A 23,014-nucleotide genomic window follows, 5' to 3' on the forward strand; every position below is an offset into this window, starting at 1 on the left:
TGTTCTTAAATCTCACCCAACATTTAATCTTTTTCACATCTCTAGTAGCTCACCTTCTCTACTTTACAGTTCAAAAAATACACGTGTTCATTAGAATATATGAAAACAAAACAAAAAAAAAGAATATCTGAAAACACTGATAATCAAATTTTTTGTAATTATCCATAATGTCATTACCCAGAGAATACATAGAATCCTCCAGATCTACACAAAATAGAATGAGATGGTATTCTGAAACCCTATATTTCCAAGTTTTATTGAGATATAGTTTATATATAACATTTTATTAGTTTAAGGTATGCAGCATAGTGATTTTATATATGTCATTGTTGCTGTTCAGTTGCTAAGTTGCGTCCAAACTTTTGGGACCCCATGGACTGCAGCCCGCCAGGTTCCTCTGTCCATGGGATTCTCCAGGCCAGAATACTGGAGTGGGTGGCCATTTGCTTCTTCAGGGGATCTTCCCAACCCAAGAATTGAACCTGCATCTGCTACATTGGCAGGCTGATTCTTTACAGCTGAGCCACCAGGGAAGCCTGTACATATTGCAGAATGATTACTATAATGTTTATAAATATCCATCACCTCATATAGTTACAATGTTTTTCTTGTGGTAAGAACCTTTAAGATCTATTTCTCTTAGGAACTTTCAAATATACAATATAGCATTGCTGACTATAGTCACCATGCAGTACATTATATTCCCAGAATTTGTTTATTTTATATCTGGAAGTTTGTATCTTTTGACCATTTTCATCCATTTCCCCCAGGCCCCAAACCTCACCTCTGGCAATCACTATGCTGTTTTCTATTTTTATGAGTTCAGTTTTTTTAGATTCCATATAAAAGTGAGATCATACAGTATTTGTCTTTCTTTGTCTCTTAGCATAACGTCCTCGAGGCTCATATGTGTTGTCACAAATGGCAGGCTATTCATCTTTTTTAGGCTGAGTAGTATTTCATAGTATATACATTTCACACATTTTTTTCCACTCATCAATGGACATTTAGATTACATCAATGTCTTGGCCATTGTAAATAATGCTATAGTGAAGATGGGAGAACAGATATCTTTTCTGAGATAGTGATTTTGCTTCCTTTGGATAAACACACAGAAGTGGAATTGCTGGATCATATGGTAGTTCTTTATTTTTGGGGGCTCCAAAATCACTGTGGATACTGATTGCAGTCATGAAATTAAAAGGCGCTTACTCCTTGGAAGGAAAGTTATGACCAACCTAGACAGCATATTAAAAAGCAGAGATATTACTTTGCCAACAAAGGTCCGTCTAGTCAAGGCTATGGTTTTTCCAGTGGTCATGTATGGATCTGAGAGTTGGATTGTGAAGAAAGCTGAGTGCAGAAGAATTGATGCTTTTAAACTGTGGTGCTGGAGAAGACTCTTGAGAGTCCCTTGGACTGCAAGGAGATCCAACCAGTCCATTCTAAAGGTGATCAATCCTGGGTATTCATTGGAAGGACTGATGCTAAAGCTGAAACTCCAATACTTTGGCCACCTCATGCAAAGGGTTGACTCACTGGAAAAGAGTCTGACTCTGGGAGGGATTGGAGGCAGGAGGAGAAGGGGACGACAGAGAATGAGATGGCTGGATGGCATCACTGACTCGATGGACATGAGTTTGAGTGAACTCCAGGAGTTGGTGATGGACAGGGAGGCCTGGCGTGCTGTGATTCATGGGGTCGCAAAGAGTCAGACAGGACTGAGGAACTGAACTGAACTGAACTGATGGTAGTTCTATTTTTAGTTTTTTTGAGGACTCTCCATACAGCTTTCCATAGTCAATGCAACCAATTTACATTCCCAGCAACATTGCATGAGGAAATTTTTTTTCTCCACGTCCTTGCTACTAACTGTCATTTTGAGTCTTTTTGATGATAGCCTTTTTGACAGGTATGAGGTGATATCTTATTGCGGTTTTGATTTGCAATTCCCTAGTGACTAGTGACTTCACTTTCACTTTTCACTTTCACACATTGGAGAAGGAAATGGCAACCCACTCCAGTGTTCTTGCATGGAGAATCCCAGGGATCGGGGAGCCTGGTGGGCTGCCGTCTATGGGGTCACACAGAGTCGGACACGACTGCTGCAGCAGCAGCAGTTACTAGTGATGCTGACCACCATGATTAAAGCTTTCAACAAACTGGGCATAAAGGGAACATACTTCAACATAATAAATTCCATGTATGACAAGCCCACAGCTCACATTATACTCATCTGGAGGTACAGGAGGGTTATAACCAGTTTCAGGCTCATCAAACACCAATATGGACCATAGTGGTTAGTCTGGTCAAAATAAAGCACTAGTGCCTTGAGGGAACTAAATATACGTGCAAAAGTTACATTTCAAAAGGGCACTGGGAAGTAGCCATGCCTGAACAGATCCAGAGGAAGTTTTGATGCAGGGCACCTTCCGTGACCTGTGATTAGAAAGGAGGAGGAATGCTAAAGGGAAGAACAAGGGTCTGGAATTCCTGAACCGTCTACTGACAAGTTTGCTAGGGCTAATCTTGGAGTTACAGAGTCTTGTCAATACTATCTTGGTAGCCTCTGGGCCACTTTTAGGTAATGTATTTCAGCTGATGAGAAAATGCAATGCTTTTCTTCTACTGGGTGGGTATTTAGCCAGCTGTTTCTATTTTCATTTAGACCTCTCATAGACTTGGAAATTCCATCTAAGAAGAAAAGTCAGTATCAGCCTCAATTAGACCAACAAACTCTCATTCAGTACATCTGTTTTCGAAGATGTTCAAAGCCTGCCGAACCATGGTATAAAGAAACCTCTTACCAAAGAGACTATTCTTTGCCATTTTACAAGATGGGTAAGTCAGATCAAGAGTTCTTAGTGTCCGAGAGCAACTTTGCCTGGGCCACATTTGAGTATCTCCTGTGGGCTTGCTGTCTCAGGGAGCATGTCTGGGACCAGTCACATTGGCAGGGAGGGGTATTCACTTGTGTCTGGTGCAGGAAGAAGAATTATGGAGCTGCCCCTGGGCTACATCCTTCTTTCCTAGCTCCTCATACAGGAGACTTTAAGGCTGAAAATTCATAAATGTCCTTGGTAGAAAGCAAGTTCAAGTTTGACCACTCCTCGGAGCCCCTTGTCACTTGACAAATTTGTTATTGTGCCATACTGTTGAGAGGATCTTCTTCCCCTCTTTCTATTTTAAATGGGTTTATGACAATTATTTAATATTTGCAGGTATGTTTCAAATATTCTAAGTTCCCTCTGTAGTATTTCTCCATGCTGCAGCCCATGTGTGAGTGCTGAGGGGTCAAGGCCGCTCACAGATGAGACCCTGGGGAGTACGTGGATATGACCTTAAACTTGACTGTATTCCTGTAATCACTGACACTTTGGATTTTAGTCACAGCATCGATTGCTCCATTGACAGATTTTCTAAATGAGTAAACCCCAATACTTCTGGAGCTCTTACACGGTGGCAAGCATATATTTGGTCCTTCTAACAGCCCTCTGCAGTAAATGCTTTATTTCCCCCACTTTACAGTGACCAAGTTGCAGAGACAGCCCCAAGTCACAGGAAATAGGAGAAGCAAAACCCAGACCCAGGCCATTTCAGACACAGAATTCAGCCCTAGCCCAAGGTCTGTGCTGGATCTTTAAGCTATTTTCCTCTGTCACAGCTGAGCATCACTTGTACTACTGTCTATTCAACAGTTTTCTTTAAAACGAGGCACTTTTTTTTTAAATCTTAAAATTAAAAATAACAAAACTAGTAGAAGGATGGTGAGAGGAATGGGATGGGGATGGGAAGAATTTACCCCTTTTTTTTTCTCCCCTGAACAAAGAGCTGTAGCCCGGAGGGAATGCCAGAGCTGGGCTGAGACTCAGTCCCAAGGGGACAGGAATAAACAGCAATTGGGAAGAGTGGGAACCCAGCAGAACCAGAACCAGGGAGTGGAGCCAGGCATAGGGGTGGTGATGGATGAAGCTGGGATTGGGGCCAGAGAGTAACAGGACGAGTTGGGATAAAAAGCTGCAAGCAGGCTAATCCGGGTTCTGGGAGGTGAGAGAAGTTTGGAGCCTAAGAAGAGAGGGAGCTGAGGGGATAGGGAGGAGGGTGAGGGCTGAGATAGGTCACTGGAGGAGGAGGTATGGAGTGGCAGGGATCAGGGGACCTTGGGAGGGTCATGTTAAAGAAAGTCAGCTTTGGGCGGAGGACGCTACCTGGGGCTGAGGTGGGATTGGAAAAGAGAAGGGGTGGTTGGGAAGCATCAGTGGGGCTCCCATCCCATAGAAGCAGTTTTTGGAGGCTGACTAAGTGTGAAATCTATTTCCTTTGTATGAGGGAATCTAGGTGACCTCTAGTTTCCAAAGTGATGGTAAACACTGCTTTACCATTTCTCTGCTATAAGGAAGTCTTGTTAGACAGGCACAAGAGGTTTCTCTCTTGCTTATTTTAGAAGACGATTCCTAATTCTTTCCAAACCTATAGAATCAGGTGAATGATTAGCAAAGAAAACACCCAGGCTAAGTGCCATGGGAGGAGGTAAAAAGAAAGTCCATACTATGATCTCAGCCTCAGGAAGCTCACAAGCTAACTGGGAAGATGAGGCAATAATGAACCTATCAGAGGTTGCTGCTGCTACTGTTGAGTCGCTAAATTATATTCGACTCTTTGCAACCCCATGGACTGTTGCCCACCCGGCCTCTCTGTCCATGGGATTTTCCGGGCAAAAAGACTGGGGTTTGTTGATATTTCCTTCTCCAGGGGATCTTCCTGACCAAAGGATCAAATCTGAGTCTTCTGCATTGGCAGGCAGATTCTTTACTACTGAGCCCCCTGGGAAAAAGTACCGAGTAGAGGAGCAGCAGTTGAAAGATGAGATCACTGGGGCCTAGAACAGCCAGGAAAGCAGAATGCACCAGTGGGGAACTAAGCTTGATCTCGATGGATAAGATTTGAAGGTAGAAAAAAAAAACAAAACAGGGGGACATACCAGAGGCAGTGAATGAGAAGAAGGGGGAGGTTTGTGGGGGGGTGGGGTAGGGGAGGAGGGAGGAACCCCAAGAGGACCAGGCCTGATTGAGCAAGGTAGAACAGAAAGTGAAAGTGAAGTCGCTCAGTTGTGCCCGACTCTTTGTGACCCCATGGACTGTAGCCAACCAGGATCCTCACTCCAAGGTAGAACAGAAGTGGGAAGTAAAATGCAGATTGGCAGAGTGGGCGAGAGTGCCTGGAACTGAAGAGGAGCTACAGGAGCCTGGAAAGTTGAATTTGCATGATCAGAGCCATTATAGGATCAGAGTCAAGGGGGCAACCCAGTCAGCTTCAGAGGATGTTAGCTTAGCATCCTCTATCGGATAATTAACTTAGCATCAGTCTGCCGGACTGCTTAGCACGGGCAGAAGACACAGCCAGCAGGTGAGAAGAGCAGCAGGGAGGTGGTTGCAGAAGCATGGATGGAGCAGTGCGAGGCAGTGAGCAGAATTCAGGCCTTAGAGTGCTACAGGCCTGGCACATTCTAGCTGTGTGGTGTCGGGCAGAACACTTGACTTTTCTGAACCTTTCTGTCTGTAAAATAGAGATTCAAAGTCCATACTTGAGGATAATTGCTAAAATTTAAAATGTCATGTGTCCAAAGTGTGCAAAGTGATTTACTCATATGTGTGTCACACTCATGCGACAAGTTGACTCACTGGAAAAGACTGATGCTGGGAAAGGTTGGGGGCGGGAGGAGAAGGGGACGACAGAGAATGAGATGGCTGGATGGCATCACCGACTCTGTGGACATGAGTTTGGGTGAACTCCGGGAGTTGGTGATGGACAGGGAGGCCTGGCGTGCTGTGATTCATGGGGTCGCGGAGAGTCGGACACGACTGAGCGAATGAACTGAACTGAACTGTGTCACACTCACTGTTGCAATGAGTCGTATTGTCCCCACAAAGTAGGTATTTTTACTAACTCCGTTTAGCAGAAGAGGAAACAGAGGCTTAGAGACTTAAAAACCTGTTCAAGCAAGCAGCTGCTAAGTCATCAGTCTAGGTCATGTGCAGAGATGTCACACTCCCAAAACTTGCTCTTAAATTGAACTGAGGAAGTTTCATGGGAAATGGGAAGAAGACTCACATGGTAGAGCCTCAGGAGAGAGAAAAGACAGTACTGAATAAAGAATTCACAGGAGAGCAATTAAAGCTAATTGCACAGCGTCCCACTTGTATTGAAAGATTGTTAAAGCCTCTGATAGAAATATGGAAAATATGGTACTTGAAAGGGTGGCCTAGGATCATTCCCTGCTTAGTGAGGTTTGAAGCCTGACCGATTCGAGATAATTTATGTTGAAATATTCAGGGCTCCGTTTATCATTCATTGAGTGTATGTTAGTTTTCTATTGTGGAGCAACAAATCATTCCAAAACCTAGTGACTAAAACATCAATAATGATGGTTTTTATTAACGCCTCTCGTCGCTCCGGTGGGGTAGGGTTTGAGAATGCTCGGGTGGGCAGTTCTTGCCCAGTCACTCAGGGTAGCTGTCTGTGACAGTGCAAGCTTCATCGTCTGAAGGCTCAACAGGGGCTGGAGGACCCGCCCTCAAGGTGGCTCACTCATATAGTTGTCAAGTGTGACGGCTCACACGGTTGTCACAGTCTGGTTGGGGATTGGGGTCTTGATGTCTTTCCATGCTGGACATCCTGATGGCGTGACAGTTATCTTCCCCTAGAATGAGTAATCTGAGATGAAGGTGGGAACTGCAATGTCTTTTATGGCTTAAACTTGAAGGTCATATTACAGTCAGCCCTGCAGCGGTGTGGGAAGGGAGTCAGACCCAAGGGCATGGATACCACCAGAGGGCAAGAATCTTTGGGATCCATCTTGGAAACTGGCAGCCGTAAGATGATTCAGTTACTGGTTGAACACCCAGTACAAACTATCTGTCTGCTGGGGGTACAGTGACCAGGATAAACAAAACATCTGCTTTCATGGAGCTGACATTCTAATGGGGGATATGGAGCATGAGCTAAGTCACTTCAGTCACGTCTGACTCTTTGCTACCCAATGGACGGTAGCTGGCCGGGCTCCTCGGTTCATGCGATTCTCCAGGCAAGGATACTGGAGTTGGTTGCTGTGCCCTCCTCCAGGGGATCTTCCCCACCTAGGGATCGAACCCATTGTCTCTTACGTCTCCTGCATTGGCAGGTGGCATTTTTGTTTGTTTGTTTTACTGCTGGCACCACCTGGAAAGTCCATACGGAGCATAACCAAGTACATTTAGACTGTAGTAGTGCTGTTAGGGAAGTAAACAGTCATGAATGTAGCCAAGGGAGATTACTTTTAATACTTCAGTCAGGGAATCTGTATATAATTTTAGCTGAGCCCTGGAAAATAACAATGAATCATATAAACAGCAGTAAGTGCTAAAGCCTGAAAGTTGGAAAGAGCTTGCATGTTTGAGGAGCAGAAACGAGGCCAGTGTAGCTGAGGGTGAGAGTGATAAGATGCTTGGATTCTATTCTGAGAACAATGGAAAGACTTGGAATAACTTTGAACAGAGGAGTAGCATATTATTGGGGTTTTAAAAAAATCAGTCTGCCTGCTGTTAGGACACTGGAGAGGAACAAGAGGGAGGGTCTGCAGACCACTGAGGAACCTGTTTAGTAGTTGAGACCAAAGATGATGGTGGCTTGGACCAGCAGGGAAGACAAAAAGGAATAAATGAGTCCTGGAGATATTTTGGAGCTGACATCAGTTGAACGTGGTGATAGATCTGATGTCAGACATATTTTCATTCATTCATACATATTCCTTCAGTAACTAATTTGAGAGTATAACTATAGGCCAGTGTGCAAGGTTTTAGCAACACCACGTGAAGCAGAAATAGACCCAAAGTTTCTACATTCAAAGAGCTTCAATGGGCGAACCAGCATAGAAATAAGCATAAAATTTCACTGGCCATAAGTCTTATGAAGCAGGGTTTATGCGGTGTTATAAGAGCATATAACAGGTCAGAAAAATGATGAGTTGACAGCAGAAAGATGAGCTAAAAGTTAACTAGGCAAGGAATGGGAGAAGAGCTTCACTAGGCACAGTGTGTGCAAAGGCACCGTGGTAAGAGCATGGCATGGTTGAAGAACTAAAAACTAAATGAGTGTGTTGGAGCCCAGAAGTCAAGAAGGATGTGGCTAAAGAGATGACAAGGTCAGGGAGGGCTTGAGGACCTCCTTAGTGGTTCAGTGACTAAAACTCTGCACTCCCATGCAGGGGGCCTGGGTTCAGTCTCTGGTCAAGGAACTAAATCCCACATGATGCAAGTAAGAGTTTTGATGCTTCCACTAAAAATCCCACGCGACACAAGGAAGATCAAAGATCTCATTTGCTGCAACTAAGACCCAACAAAGCCAAATAAATAAATATTTTTTAAAAAAAGAACAAGGAGGGCTTTATGAGCCATTTTCAAGGCTGGGGCCTCTAACTTGAGATTACTGGGAAAGTTTTGAAAAGTTCTAAGGTGTTTATGCACAGTCACTTCAGTCGTGTCAAACTCTTTGCAACCTTGTGGACTATAGCCCACCAGGTTCCCCTGTCCATGGGATTCTTCAGAAAGAATACTGGAGTGGGTTGCCATTTCCTTCTCCAGGGGATTTTCCTGACCCAGGAATCAAACCTGCATCTCTTATGTCTCCTGCATTGGCAGGCAGGTTCTTTACCACTAGGGCCACCTTGGAAGCCCCACGTTGTAAAGGGATGGAGGTGACACAGTTACAATTGCATTTTGAAGATTACTCCAACTATGGAGAAGAAAAAGGGATAGGATGGGGAGTAGAGTGGAGCCAAGATGGAATAAGAAGGGTCAGGAGATGATTGCAGGGGTTGCTGCTGCTGCTGCTAAGTCACTTCAGTCGTGTCCGACTCTGTGTGACCCCATAGACGGAAGCCCACCAGGCTCCCCCATCCCTGGGATTCTCCAGGCAAGAACACTGGAGTGGGTTGCCATTTCCTTCTCCAATGTGTGAAAGTGGAAAGTGAAAGTGAAGTCGCTCAGTCGCGTCCGACACTTAGTGACCCCACGGACTGCAGCCCACCAGGCTCCTCCATCCATGGGATTTTCCAGGCAAGAGTACTGGAGTGGCTTGCCATTGCCATTGCAGGGGTTAGGCTGAAGGTTTTTAATTTCAGCTACATCACTTTGAAAAATCCAGATGGTAAGGATATACCCAATACCAATTAAGTCAGAATCTCCTGGTGGGAGGAAGAAGGTCCCAGGCATGAGTAATTTGTAAAACTCCCCAGATAATTCCTTTGTACAGCAAGGTTGGGAACCAGTGCTTCAGGCAGCTGATGATGGGAGGCAGTGAAACTGACCAGGGTGCTAGGCCTTCCCCAAGCAATAGAGATTGACTAGAGGCCAGACAAGAAATTCAGGCTTTTATTGGGGGCTCCTATGCTAGCTGCAGGAGGGAGCAAGAACAAGTAACAGGTTCCCTTGTTTGGTAGATGGTAGAGCCGGTTCCTTATATGGGATGTGAGTCGAGGTGTGCTCAGGGATCAGGCTTAGGTGTTTTGCCCACCTCTTTGGCAGTGGCGTATGCAGAGCCAAAGCTCCCGAGACACTCTTTTTGCTTCCAGCTCCTCAAAAGTGGCAGTTGGGATTTTTGCAGTTTTTATATTTTCTTGTCCCTAATTTCCCCCAGCTGTCTGCATGCAGTTATTCTTAGTCCCTTTTCATTTCTTTGTATTGATATTTTGTCACTGGAGAAGTTTTTCCAGGTGTAAGCATTAATAGCACTGCAGCAAAGGGTCCCAGGTCCCCAGTCTGTCTAGTAGCAGCAGAGTGCATGCGTCCCTGTGTGCTAAGTCGTTCAGTCGTGTCTGACTCTACGTGATGCTGTGGACCGTAGCCTGCCAGGTGTCTCTGTCCACAGGATTCCTCAGCAAGAATACTGGAGTAGGTTGCCATGCTCTCCTTAAGAGAATCTTCCCAAACCAAGGATTGAACCCATGTCTCCTGCATTGGCAGGTGGGTTCTTTATTATTAGCACCACCTTAAAGGCAGAGGAACAAGAGATCAAATTGCCAACATCCGCTGGATTATCGAAAAAGCAAGCGAGTTCCAGAAAAATATCTATTTCTGCTTCATTGACTATGCCAAAGCCTTTGACTGTGTGGATCACAATAAACTGTGGAAAATTCTGAAAGAGATGGGAATACCAGACCACCTGCCCTGCTTCTTGAGAAATCTGTATGCAGGTCAGGAAGCAACAGTTAGAATTGGACATGGAACAACGGACTGGTTCCAAATAGGAAAAGGAGTATGTCAAGACTGTATATTTTCACCATGTTTAACTTATATGCAGAGTACATCATGAGAAATGTTGGGCTAGATGAAGCACAAGCTGGAATCAAGATTGCCAGGAGAAATATCAATAACCTCAGATATGCAGATGACACCAACCTTAATGGCAGAAAGCAAAGAAGAACTAAAGAGCCTCATGATGAAAGTGAAAGAGGAGAGTGAAAAGGTTGGCTTAAAGCTCAACATTCAGAAAACTAAGATCATGGCATCTGGTCCCATCACTTCATGGCAAATAGATGGGGAAACAGTGGAAACAGTGCCAGACTTTATTTTTTGGGCTCCCAAATCACTGCAGATGGTGACTGCAGGCATGAAATTTAAAAACACTTACTCCTTGGAAGGAAAGTTATGACCAACCTAGACAGCATACTAAAATGTAGAGACATTACTTTGCCAACAAAGGTCCATCTAGCCAAGGCTATGGTTTTTCCAGTAGTCACTAATGGATGTGAGAGTTGGACTATAAAGAAAGGTGAGCGCGGAAGAATTGAAGCTTTTGAACTGAGGTGTTGAAGAAGACTCTCAAGAGTCCCTTGGACTGTAAGGAGATGCAACCGGTCAATCCTAAAGGAAATCAGTCCTGAATATTCGTTGGAAGGACTGATGTTGAAGCTCAAACTCCAATACTTCGGCACCTGATGCGAAGAGCTGACTCATTTGTAAAGACCCTAATGTTGGGAAAGATTGAAGGCAGGAGGAGAAGGGGACAAGAGAGGATGAAATGGTTGGATGGCATCACCGACTCAATGGACATAAGTTTGCGTAAACTCTGGGAGTTGGTGATGGACAGGGAGGCCTGGCGTGCTGTAGTCCACGGGGTCACAAAGAGTCAAACACGACTGAGCAACTGAACTGAACTACCTTACATGGATTTGAGAGATACTTAGGTGGCAATTATTTTATAAACAACTATGAGGCAGGCAAAGGGCTGGTTTGCAAGGGACCTAACAGAGAATTATTACGAAGCTTAGCACTGATTGAATCGAGCTTTTAATTCAAGAAATTGACTCCTTGAAGGAGTATTTGCTGGAAAGCCTTTCACAGAATAAGAGAAAGTACTATTGCAGTGTTTATCAAGGTGTAAGGTACTGCAAGGAGATCCAACCAGTCCATTCTAAAGGAGATCAATCCTGGGTGTTCATTGGAGGGACTGAAGCTAAAGCTGAAACTGCAATACTTTGGCCACCTCATGTGACAAGTTGACTCACTGGAAAAGACTCTGATGCTGGGAAAGGTTGGGGGCGGGAGGAGAAGGGGACGACCAAGAATGAGATGGCTGGATGGCATCACCGACTCTGTGGACATGAGTTTGAGTGAACTCCGGGAGTTGGTGATGGACAGGGAGGCCTGGCGAGCTGTGACTCATGGGGTCGCGGAGAGTCGGACCAGACTGAGCGACTGAACTGAAGACTTTTTAAATCTTATCCATGTGACCAGTCTTGGTCATCAGTTTAAGGGCCAAGTTCATGTCTAGATTAGCAATTTGCATTTCATGGTCAGTTCTTACCTCTGATTTGGGAACAGTTGAAGAACAGATTACATACAGACCATGACAGATTATGGTTATTGACTAAGAAATTCCTCCTCAGTAAAAGTTCTTTCTCAGCACATAGGGGGGTTCATTTATTTGGGAAATAGTTATTAAGCATTGACTATGTGCACGACACAGTAGAAGAGAAGATTCTGTTCTTATGGCATTTATAGCCTGGGAGGGTGAGATGGCCCCTCAGATGAAAGTTGCCCTTGTTTTATGCACCTTTGTGCCAAATAATTTAAAAACCTCATTCTTCCAAAATAAAATATATTCTTTTAGTAGCAGTGTGACACTTAGATTCTGACCTTCAGTTTTCTCACATGCAAAAAGGATAAAAATAGTATTTACCTAATAGAATTGTGATACCCATATAAATAATTTAACATCATGCCTGTACATAACATTAAGAAACCTCCAAAACTGTTAGCTATTACTAATGATCAAGGACAAACATGTGCCACAATAACTGTTTGTTTTTAAAAAAACCTAATACACTGGAATGACATCTTTCACTGGGATTTCTAAAACTAGGGCATAAAGTAATAATCATATATAATCAAGGTTATCCTTTAAAATTTCTTAATTGCCCAAAGTGATAATATTAAATACTAAATCATTTGGAATACATGGGATTCTTCAGCAAGTTGGTTAAATTTTCTCTGTGGTTCTCAACTAATTTTTCACTTCATTTTTCAGTAATGAATTTCAAAGCGGTCATCACACACAAATCCACACGAACAATAATTTGACTTTGTCAAATGATATAGAAATCTACAATATCATTTCAGTTCTGTCCATAGTATTCCCTACCCCCAAATTTGTATAGTATATTTCAGACTTGATAGCACCCACTGTCAGAAGGCATATACACACTAAGTGGAATAGCAGGAGAAATCCCCCCAAAATGTTACTGTGTTCTTAAAACATTTACTGTCAAATTTACCTGGTTAAATGTACCTAATTCAGCTCCATTATAATTCTCATAACAAAGATCACTAAGGCTATCAAGTAGGATTCCTAACACTTCTAAACATCATTAATGTATTTTCCTGGAATACAATGTAATCCTTAAGAAGGTCAGAGTTATTATTTAATCCAATAGTAAGCTTTGAGAAGTCATATGGTTACCAACTACGGACAGCATCACATTTAGTTAAATCTGATTTTTAAAATCTTCCAGAGATGGCATTTCCAGCTATATTTCCTGAGTAAATGAAATGTTATTCATTATTAATATTCAGTTCAGTTCAATCGCTCAGTCGTGTCTGACTCTCCGTGACCCCATGGATCACAGCACGCCAGGCCTCCCTGTCCATCACCAACTCCCAGAGTTCACTCAAACTCATGTCCATAGAGTCGGTGATGCCATCCAGCCATCTCATTCTCCGTCGTCCCCTTCTCCTCCCGCCCCCAACCTTTCCCAGCATCAGAGTCTTTTCCAGTGAGTCAACTTGTCGCATGAGGTGGCCAAAGTATTGGAGTTTCAGCTTTAGCATCAGGCCTTCCAATGAACACCCAGGATTGATCTCCCTTAAAATGGACTGGTTGGATCTCCTTGCAGTCCAAGGGACTCTCAAAGAGTCTTCTCCAACACCACAGTTCAAAAGCATCAATTCTTCGGCGATCAGCTTTCTTCACAGTTCAACTCTCACATCCATACATGACCACGGGAAAAACCATAGCCTTGACTAGATGGACCTTTGTTGGCAAAGTAATGTCTCTGCTTTTTAATATACTATCAAGATTGGTCATAACTTTCCTTCCAAGGAGTAAGCGTCTTTTAATTTCATGGCTGCCATCAGCATCTGCAGTGATTTTGGAGCCCCAAAAAATAAAGTCTGACACGGTTTCCACTGTTTCCCCATCTATTTCCCATGAAGTGATGGGACCAGATGCCATGATCTTTGTTTTCTCAATGTTGAGCTTCAAGCCAACCTTTTCACTCTCCTCTTTATCCGTAAGTAAAACACCTAACACAGGGAATAGCACTGTACCTGATAAAGTTTTGTTCCACTACCACTGAAACATTCTAGTCTTTGGTCCATTAGGTATAGGTGCAATGATTGCAGTATCCAACCCAGACTCCTTGAACCCATACCTTTAGATAAGCAGAACTGCTGGTGATTGTAGACAAGGGAATATAAAACATGAGGGCACTCCAATGGGTCTGAATTTAGGGATGGCTGAAACTCCAATACTTTGGCCACCTCATGAGACGAGTTGACTCACTGGAAAAGACTCTAATGCTGGGAAAGGTTGGGGGCGGGAGGAGAAGGGGACGACGGAGAATGAGATGGCTGGATGGCATCACCGACTCTGTGGACATGAGTTTGAGTGTACTCCGGGAGTTGGTGATGGACAGGGAGGCCTGGCGTGCTGTGATTCATGGGGTCGCGGAGAGTCGGACACGACTGAGCGACTGAACTGAACTGAACTGAACTGAACAACTACATATTGATACAAACATGATACAAAGTGACCTATTAGGGTTTAAAGGGTAAAGCGGGTATCTAGAATTAGAATGTAAGAATACAAACTTATGCATTTCATTTTATTTACATTTTGGAATAATCTAATAACATGCCTCAATCAGAGACTGAACCACAAAAACAACCTTTTGACTAAGCCCTTTTTCCCCCACATCTTATTTAAATATATTCCTTTGCTTTAAACCTTATAAATCACTTTGTTATTGCACACAATTGTTGCTGAAAAGACAGTGTGTTAAAACTGAGTAGTCTTAAAATAAATCATTAATTTGTTTTATTTTCCAGATTGGGACCGGAAATTAGCCACAGTTTCATCGAATCCTAGACCACTCAATTCACTGCCAGAACACTACTGTTGTGAAGGGAGGTGGCTTTGAAAGAAAGGCTTTTAAAACTAAAGTAACCATGGCATTTTGAACAAAATATTTGGCATTCTTAAGTGGCTCCTTTAGACGAAAACAATGGTTAACAGAATTACTTTTAAGTGTGTATCCTGATGGCTACAATCCTAAAAATATTTACACGTTGCAAATTCTCTTCCAATCAGTTGACCAGCCTAGGGCAGGGAATCAAGATCAGCCTTAAGAGTTTGTCACCTGTTCTTAAGGCCCCACTACCAGTCTTGTTGTCAAACCATCTCACAGTGGTTACATGTGGGACCAGCTAAGGAGACAATTGCATCTGTTCAATAACTCCATCACTGTTAGGAAAAAAAAAAAGAGAGAAGAACCTAAAAATGTAGCCAAGGAGAAAGATTCCTGGCATCAGACCCTGAAGATGCTTTGGATGCAGAACCCGGTACAGCAGAGGGCTACAGTGAGAGGATTAACTGAAAGTCTCCATAGAGAAGAATTAATATCCCTATACTGACAAGAAGAAAGCCTGACAACAGTTCCCTAGGCAAAACGATAGAGGTTCTCTAAAGAAATGCTCCCAAAGAAAACAATCTTAAACACTCTGTTCCTAGGCACTCCCCAAGCATAGTAGTTAGTCCCCTGCTCATCACCCCAAAGTGAAGTCTACCAGTTAACAAACTACCCCCAAGAACAGTTATATATACACACAAATATATATGTATATATACACACACATGTATTAATATACATACATTTCCACTGCCTTAGTCTTAAGCTGTGAAGTAATAAATCAGGTCCATCATCTAACAAGCATGCCAGAGACAAAACAATAAACATTAGAAGTATTTTTCAAAGAAATATTCCACAGAACTTAGGACAAGAAGCCTTCCAAATGAAAGCTTTGCTTATCTTTCTACTGGTTGTCAGTGGTCTGTTTGTTGCAGTTTTTTGTGTTTTAGGGATATATGTTAACTTTTTCCAAACATTTACTTTTCTCAGTTGTTTTTTAAAAATTTTGTTTATAGTGTTTTAAAATTTTAATTTGGTCACATCTGTACATTTTTTTCTTTAGGGTTTCCAAGTTTCCTGTTTTTTTTAGAAGGCTCTAAGAGTATATATTTTCTGATATTACTTTTATAAACTTTTTCATTCTATTATAAATTTCTATTCTATGTTGAGATTGTTTTGCTCTCATTCTTTTTAATGTATTCTTTTCCCAGTGAAATGGAGTACTTACATTACATTCCCACATATGTTGCATTTATTTCTGGAATGTCTAGTCCACTTCCCTTACATATCTGTTCTTTCCCATGACAGTATCACATACTTTTATTTTAGTAGCTTTATACTGCTTTGGTATCTGATGAGTAAAAACCTCCTCTCTCAACACATTCCTTTTTCAAAAATATCTTAGACATTCTTACATATTCATTTTTTTCACCTAAGCTTCAATAATTTTCGTCCAGTTACAAGGAACACCATGGTGATTCTGGTTGGAATGGCATTAAATTCATATACTCATTTGTGAAGGGAAGGCATCCCCATTTAACTGTATTAATATATATAAACATACATACTAGGCAGATCCTCTCCACACTGAAATATCTTGTTCTGTCATTTATTTATTTTACAATTCAGAGTTTTGTTTTAGCAGTTGTTCTATGCAGTCATTATGCCTCCTAAAGTATATACACATTAGCCTACAGTCCTCATATAAAACATGGTTTGGTTGTTTGGCTTTACCTTCCTCTGCTTTTTCTTGCCAGCCTCAGCAGATTCACCAGTCCCTTGCTATTTTGTTCAGTTGCTCAAACTTTCCAAATTATTTCAAGTCTCTGGGTCTTTGCATATTGACTACTTTGTACTCCAGCCACTTATCTTTTTGGTCCGTTTAAATGCTATTTCTATAAAGGCTTTCTCTGACCTTTTCCAAATTTAGATTAGGTTCTCCTGCACAGCACTCCGGTACTCTTCCATCCTAGCATATGTTTGTTTAGCATGCTCTCCCCACTACAATAAACTTTAGGAAGACTGTATACTTACTTATCACATACCTAATACCTAGCATATATACTTGATCAACAAAGATTATTTTAATACAGTTGCCTATGATTTTAAAGACTTAACTGTATCTGAAGAACATATTCTCTCAACCAATGTAATTAGTAACAGTTCACTTTTTTAACTTTTTGGCTGCATTGCACAGCATGTGGCATCTTAGTTCCCTGACCAGGGATTGAACCTGCACCCACTGCCATAGAAACGCAGAATCGCTGGACCACCAGGGAAGTCCCCAAACAGCTCACTTTATTTGCTTCTGAACCATTACTAAAAACACGTTTTAATAATGTGATGCTTACAGCCAAGATAACGGACTCTAGAAACTATTAATAAAGATACACTTAGTAAAGATAAAAGACACTCAGAGCCTTTCAAAGATTCTGTTGTTGAGTTTTCCTCACTTTACCCCCACAGACTATAAAGGTAAAACTCTGTCTTATACGTACTAGTAGTATCACTATTATTTCTCTTATCAGAACAAAAACACAATACACAAAACATACTAGAAATAGTTGGTTCTTTTTAATCAGCTATTGATGGTATAATAAAATAAATTTAAGTGGCACCTAATTTAAACATTTAAAATAGTTCATTGAAGGATAATCTACAATGCAGTATGTTAAGCCAAATAGTCAAAATAACACCTTTTTTTTTTTTCCAAGAAAGAAGAAATAAAGGCATGATCAAAATTATGACCAACAAGTTGGTTTCATTTGGACACTTATAGATGACTCTGTAGGCAAATTTGGCAGGCACAATGTTCAAATATCAATCCATTTGACTTTAGAAATAATGGTAAGAAAGCTATACATTTCAGAATTAATGTCTGAAATTAAAGAAAAATATCCACCAAATATCACAACTGATCTTTTAATGACTAAGTTTTTTAACATTACAATTGTTATTTTAGGGAACACTTTTTTTCTTTGAACATTTAACTAAATGTTCAATATGTTAAATAATTTACACAAGAGAAATAAGTTTTGTGTTCTGTACAAATTAGAGGACTCATGAATATAATCCCCTCCCACCACCAAAGCTCAAATTTGCAATGGTTTCAGCAGAAAATAAACAGTTCACAATTTAAACAGAATTTATAGCATTACAAAAATTTACAGGACTCCTCTCTTATCATTTTCTTTCAAACAACAAAGGTTACAGTGACAGAAATGAATGATCAGAATGTAAAAATATTTGTGCAAAACTGCATTAATTGTTCTTACCATTCAATAAGAGGTAAAACCTATGAACACACAATAACAATAATGAAGAAAAACTACACTGAAAGTAATTCTATTTTAGATTTCAAACAACATTGATTATATTATTACTAAACATTAAAAGAAAACATGGCACCATGAGCAGCAGGAGCAACAAATGATTCGGCAATTATGCCAGCTAAGGAAGCTGACACTGGAAAATGCCAAAGTGTATCTCCACACCAGCCATCCATCTCAAAAGACTGGAAACAACTGTAGGGCTTAAAACTCACTTCAATGTCTTTATTCTTGGAATTTGTAGATCATAAACGCAATATTTAAGAAAAGTCCTTTCCCCGCCTCTCCAGGAGTGTTTGTTGCATCACTGGAAATCCTTAAAAGAGCTGAATCATAGACTCTCTGGATTTACCTACACCAATCCATTTAACTGGGAGGGAGAAAAAGAGTGTAAGAATAGTATTAATCCATGTATAATGTTCAATCTTTGGCATTAACAGACCCCCCATTTTTCTCAGTGTTACCATTTAACATTCCCCCCATGTCTTTCACTATCTTTTTTCTCTATTAGCAGTTATGCCAATTTCTAAACAGAATGTGCAGTCAACATCCAGGACAGGGTAGTATGCCTTAAAATTTTCCTGTTTTAATTGAACAATACTTACAACTGTTCAGTTTCTAGTGATTAGTAAAATATTGGTCCAAACCAGCAGAGACCTAAAGAACCTTTAGTCAAATTCCTAATTAACTAGAAAAGATAGGCATCTTTAATAAATGGATGACAGTAAGAGGACACTGAAGTGACACTGTAACTTCCACATCTCACAAAACGTAGAAATATCTGCAAGAGAATACTGTTTTAATTTGCACAGCCTGAGAAGCCGGCTACTGTAGCAGTCTAGGGGAATCTCTCCTCATCGGCACTACATGGGCAAACCTTTATGGCATTTTACAGATGTCATTGTTAAACTCACTGGTTTTTATATTTCAGAAGACACTGACTAAGTACAATGAGCAAACATGCTTACAAGATTTAATATCAAGCTGGGAGATACAGCAAGCAATATGGAAAACAAGATTCATGTTCGGAGATGAACCACAAATATAATCAACAATATAAAATCAGGTTAAGTGCATAACAGATTTTATACAGAGGATATTTTCCACTCTACCTTTTGTCTTTGAAATCTCCAACAGTACCAAAGGGAAAAAAGCAATGTTTTAAAAGACAGATTTCATATAACTAGTTCATAACCATAATTTAGTTATGAACTCCTTGGCCAGCTTACTTTTTTTAAAATAAAGTTTTATTCTTTACTCTTTCAGTTTTTTCAAGTTGGATTTACTATTTTCTGCATCTGTTATTTCCAAATATCTAGTCAAGAAACTTCACCAACTCTCAAGGGTGGCTTAACCTCAAGTGGAAAAGAAATCACAAACCAGTTTTGATGGTGGTAAAGACACAAGGATTTATTATTAAGAGGGAGAAAGGAATAAGAATGAATGTCATAGGGCAAAAAGAAAACAAAAAGACTAACAGAATTAAAAACAGGGTCAAAAAGGATAAGAGGTAATATATTGTCTTGAAGGATTACAGAAAGATATTTTATCTTTTCCTGGGCATCTGTGCAAATCATAAGCACTCCACAGAGAAATAAGCTGTTTTTTATCCTATTTCAAAGATAGCTGAAATCAAAAGCAGAAAAAATAGTTGTTCATAAAGTATATTTACCTGGAATTTGAAGTTCATCTTCAATAAATCGAACATAGTTTTGTGCATTAATAGGTAGCTCCTTAAAAGTCCTTGCATTTGATATGTCTGTGTTCCATCCTGGGAGAGTCTTATACTGAACTTCAACTTTATTTAAGACTTCTTGGTTTGCTGAAAGTTAAAGAATAAATATATTTGCCCATGGTGTACACTGCCTATTGTCAAATGAGTTTTTAATACATCATAGGTTCATAATCTCTTACACTGGAGCCAAGTAATGTTTTGAAATTTATAATTTTTCAGAATTTAGGGAGGTAGAAAAGTACACCATCTAGTATTTCATAATCAAATATATTTTTGCAGCAATAGGACTATTCACTCTAAGTGGGTAGTGTTTTTAATTCTAACATCAGTTCAAGTCAGGCTTTGCTGTCAAATGAGTTTTGGTGCCAAGCTTACAACTTTCAGTTTTCAGAGCTTCTTAGGCTTCCATACAGCGGACTAGGGGCTATGGATCTGTATAATGGCTGCAACGTCACAGAAAGGAGGTTTGCATACGTGCTCTCACCCGGGAAATCCTCTACTGTTTCTGTGACTGTACACAAAGACTGAGCAGGAAAATTTCTTCATTATCTCACCTAACCAGTTTCTCCGTACTCCCTAATAGAAGCCGAAAATGTACTAAACAAGAACAGTGTCTTTGACTGGAGGTAGTATGGTGGGTGCTATGGTACACTGTACAGACTTCCCTCTTCAGGATTCACATGCTAATTCCCCAGCTATGGGAGTACTGCTGAGAAAGCACAGTTCACAATCTCCTCAGCGGTCTTCCTGGAGCAGCCCATACCAATGACTAATCAAAATGGGGATACGAAGGACCTGCCTATTTACCTTAACTTGGGACTATTCTGGAGGACTGTTCTAGTCCCAGAGTTCCCCATGGGACCAACTGAGGGTTTTCATGAACTTCTGGCAGTTCAACTTCCGCTTAATCCTACTACTTCTCTCCCCCGCTCCCTTACAGACATTGCTGCTCAGAGCTCGAGAACAAATTACCTACACATACATCTCTGTATCACAGTCTGTTTCCCAGTGAACCAAAAGTAAGACAACTGGTGCCAGGAGTGGTCTGAGGAAGAAGGCTCTAGAATAGGACCTTGAAGCTGGATCATTGGCCAGCTGGCTTGCAATAAGGAAGATTGCTAGTGGTAGAGAGAGTACAGTCTTTGGCATGTTTGAGTAGTGCAACTGTCCACAGAAGGTGAACTGGGATGCTGCGGTGGGAAGTAAAGCACTGGCAATAGCTGACATACTGAGAAATGAGCACAAGGGAAACATGGAATTGAACAGCTCTAGATGGATACCATTCATGAACTGGACAAAGACAATGAAAGGTTAATGAAAACACCTAGAGAGAATCTCATCTCTTACAGTAGAGAGCAGGAAGAGCTGAGGATCAGGCTTAGGACTCAATCATACAGACGGCAGAGCTCCAGAGAAAGCTGAACTCTCAAATCCAGCAAATCTGCTATGACAAGGCCAGATCCTGTTTGAGAAAAAAGTGGGACCCTGAGACTTTTGAAACATCTGGCTGAATCCTTCTATAGATTTGCTGATGGCCTGCAGAATGGCTGAAGCTTCCCTTGGCTTGAGGACGATGCAGAAGACTCTCAGGGTCTCCTCTCCTGACATGCAAACGTAAGTTGGCCAAAGAGTCATGGGGCCTGCTAAAGGAGGAGAGGAAATATATTCTGAAGGATCTGTAGGACTGAGCCAATATTTACTAGTAGGAGCAAAAGGAGTATGTACAGAACTGGATCCTAAAGGTACAGGATGAAAGGATTCTTCAAGTGGTGGAATAAAAAGTTTAATAAGAGAATATCTGGATATGAGAAGTCTTTCCTAGATCCATGATACAATGAAAATGTATCATGTTAGGAATGTTCGTGGACATTTAGAGAAAGTGATGAACCACACTAAGTCACATTGCTTGTGACAGACCATAGAAGAAATCAAGAGACTCAGTGGGGCTTCTCCTTTTAGCCATGATGGAGTACATGGTTCTAGATGAACTTTTCTAGCGTAAATAACTGCAAAACTGGACAAAATACATGACAACTCTTTCCAGGCAGTGGTCAATAGGTAGCACAAACTGTGGTCTCTGAGAGGAAGAAAACTCAAGCAATTCCTGAAACTACTTAACTCTCTGCCAGGGACAATTCCTTGATCAAGGCAAGTCAGGACACTGGAGTCAGTAGGGAATGGTGGTCCCACTGACCTGAGAACATAGATATCAGATTTCAGGAAAGCTGAAGCACCTAGAATCATCAAAGGCAAGCAACAGAGAGGAGAGAGCTTTACAGAGAGGGTATTCCTCCCCCAGAAATGGGTGTGAAGGTACCATGGCTAAAGCTCAACCATACACGCATGGTCCCATGGAAGGCTTACCGGATAGCAGCTGTCACATAGCTGAGTGGGACAAAAATTCTAGAGGTCAAGCAGTGCTGGTGAAAGGGAAGGGACAGGGTACATTGGAGCTCCAGCACTGCCAGATTGGAAAGATCTCTTTACACCTTGTTAATTCTCCTGGCATCCAGCTGAGACAACAGAAAGGTTGTTCACTAAAAGTAAAAACCAAACTTTAGCTTGAAATCTACCACATACTCTCCCTCACCCTGCCCGCTCCCCCATCCCTCCACATCCATCCCTCAACAAAGCTTAAAACTAAGCTCTGCCAAGACCCACAGAGACAATCTGGAGACTGTCTCACACTAGGTTAGAGAGATTTGGGAACACCTTGCATTCTCCATATACTATACGAACAAAGTATAAAACACCAAGCTATACAAGGTTCAGGATGACAAGCCAGTAATTCAACTATCCCCTAAAACAAGAACCCAATATTCTTCAGAGTAAGACAAAAGAATCCAAGGCTCTACAACACATTATGCACAATGTCCAATATTCAACCAAAAGTCACGAGACACAGACACAGTGATCCACAATCAAGGAAAAGAATAGTCAGAAGAAGCCAAACTGGAGATGGCCCAGATGTCAGCTAACAAATAATGACTTTAAACATCTTGTAAGAACTCGCAGTTCTCAATTCCCAAGGACTGGTCAAAAACCTACCAGTCTACCAAGTCCCATTAAGCTAGTCAATATTCCTTCATTTGACATATTCTTAGTCTTCCAAGATGACTAAACAATTTAACAGTTTCTATTTCTGGAAAATGGAAACATTTTTGGAACTTCCTGAGTAACTGAAGAACTCATATAACTAAAGATATGCCTGAAGAAATCCACTGGCTC

At 41.3% G+C, this 23,014-nt stretch overlaps 2 protein-coding genes across 2 annotated transcripts in view; one reads left to right on the forward strand and one right to left on the reverse strand.

Annotated features, from left to right (window-relative positions):
- SPMIP3 (sperm microtubule inner protein 3) overlaps nt 1-14,867 on the forward strand; it is a 48,513-nt gene extending 33,646 nt beyond the window's left edge. The window contains exons 4-5 of the mRNA XM_055418840.2: nt 2,669-2,841; nt 14,643-14,867. Of these exons, the coding sequence (XP_055274815.1) occupies nt 2,669-2,841; nt 14,643-14,734 (265 nt within the window). The 3' untranslated portion in view covers nt 14,735-14,867. The remainder of the gene's footprint in view (nt 1-2,668; nt 2,842-14,642) is intronic.
- Nucleotides 14,868-17,628: 2,761 nt separating this feature from the next.
- ADSS2 (adenylosuccinate synthase 2) overlaps nt 17,629-23,014 on the reverse strand; it is a 32,104-nt gene continuing 26,718 nt past the window's right edge. Inside the window, exons 12-13 of the mRNA XM_055419726.2 lie at nt 19,724-19,873; nt 17,629-18,421 (exon numbers count right to left, since the gene is read on the reverse strand). Coding sequence (XP_055275701.1) covers nt 18,369-18,421; nt 19,724-19,873 — 203 coding nt within the window. The 3' untranslated portion in view covers nt 17,629-18,368. The remainder of the gene's footprint in view (nt 18,422-19,723; nt 19,874-23,014) is intronic.

This window comes from Moschus berezovskii, chromosome 17 (genome assembly GCF_049115385.1).
Source record: "Moschus berezovskii isolate FMDL1 chromosome 17, NW_MosBer_1.0, whole genome shotgun sequence".
NCBI classification, from domain to species: domain Eukaryota; kingdom Metazoa; phylum Chordata; class Mammalia; order Artiodactyla; family Moschidae; genus Moschus; species Moschus berezovskii.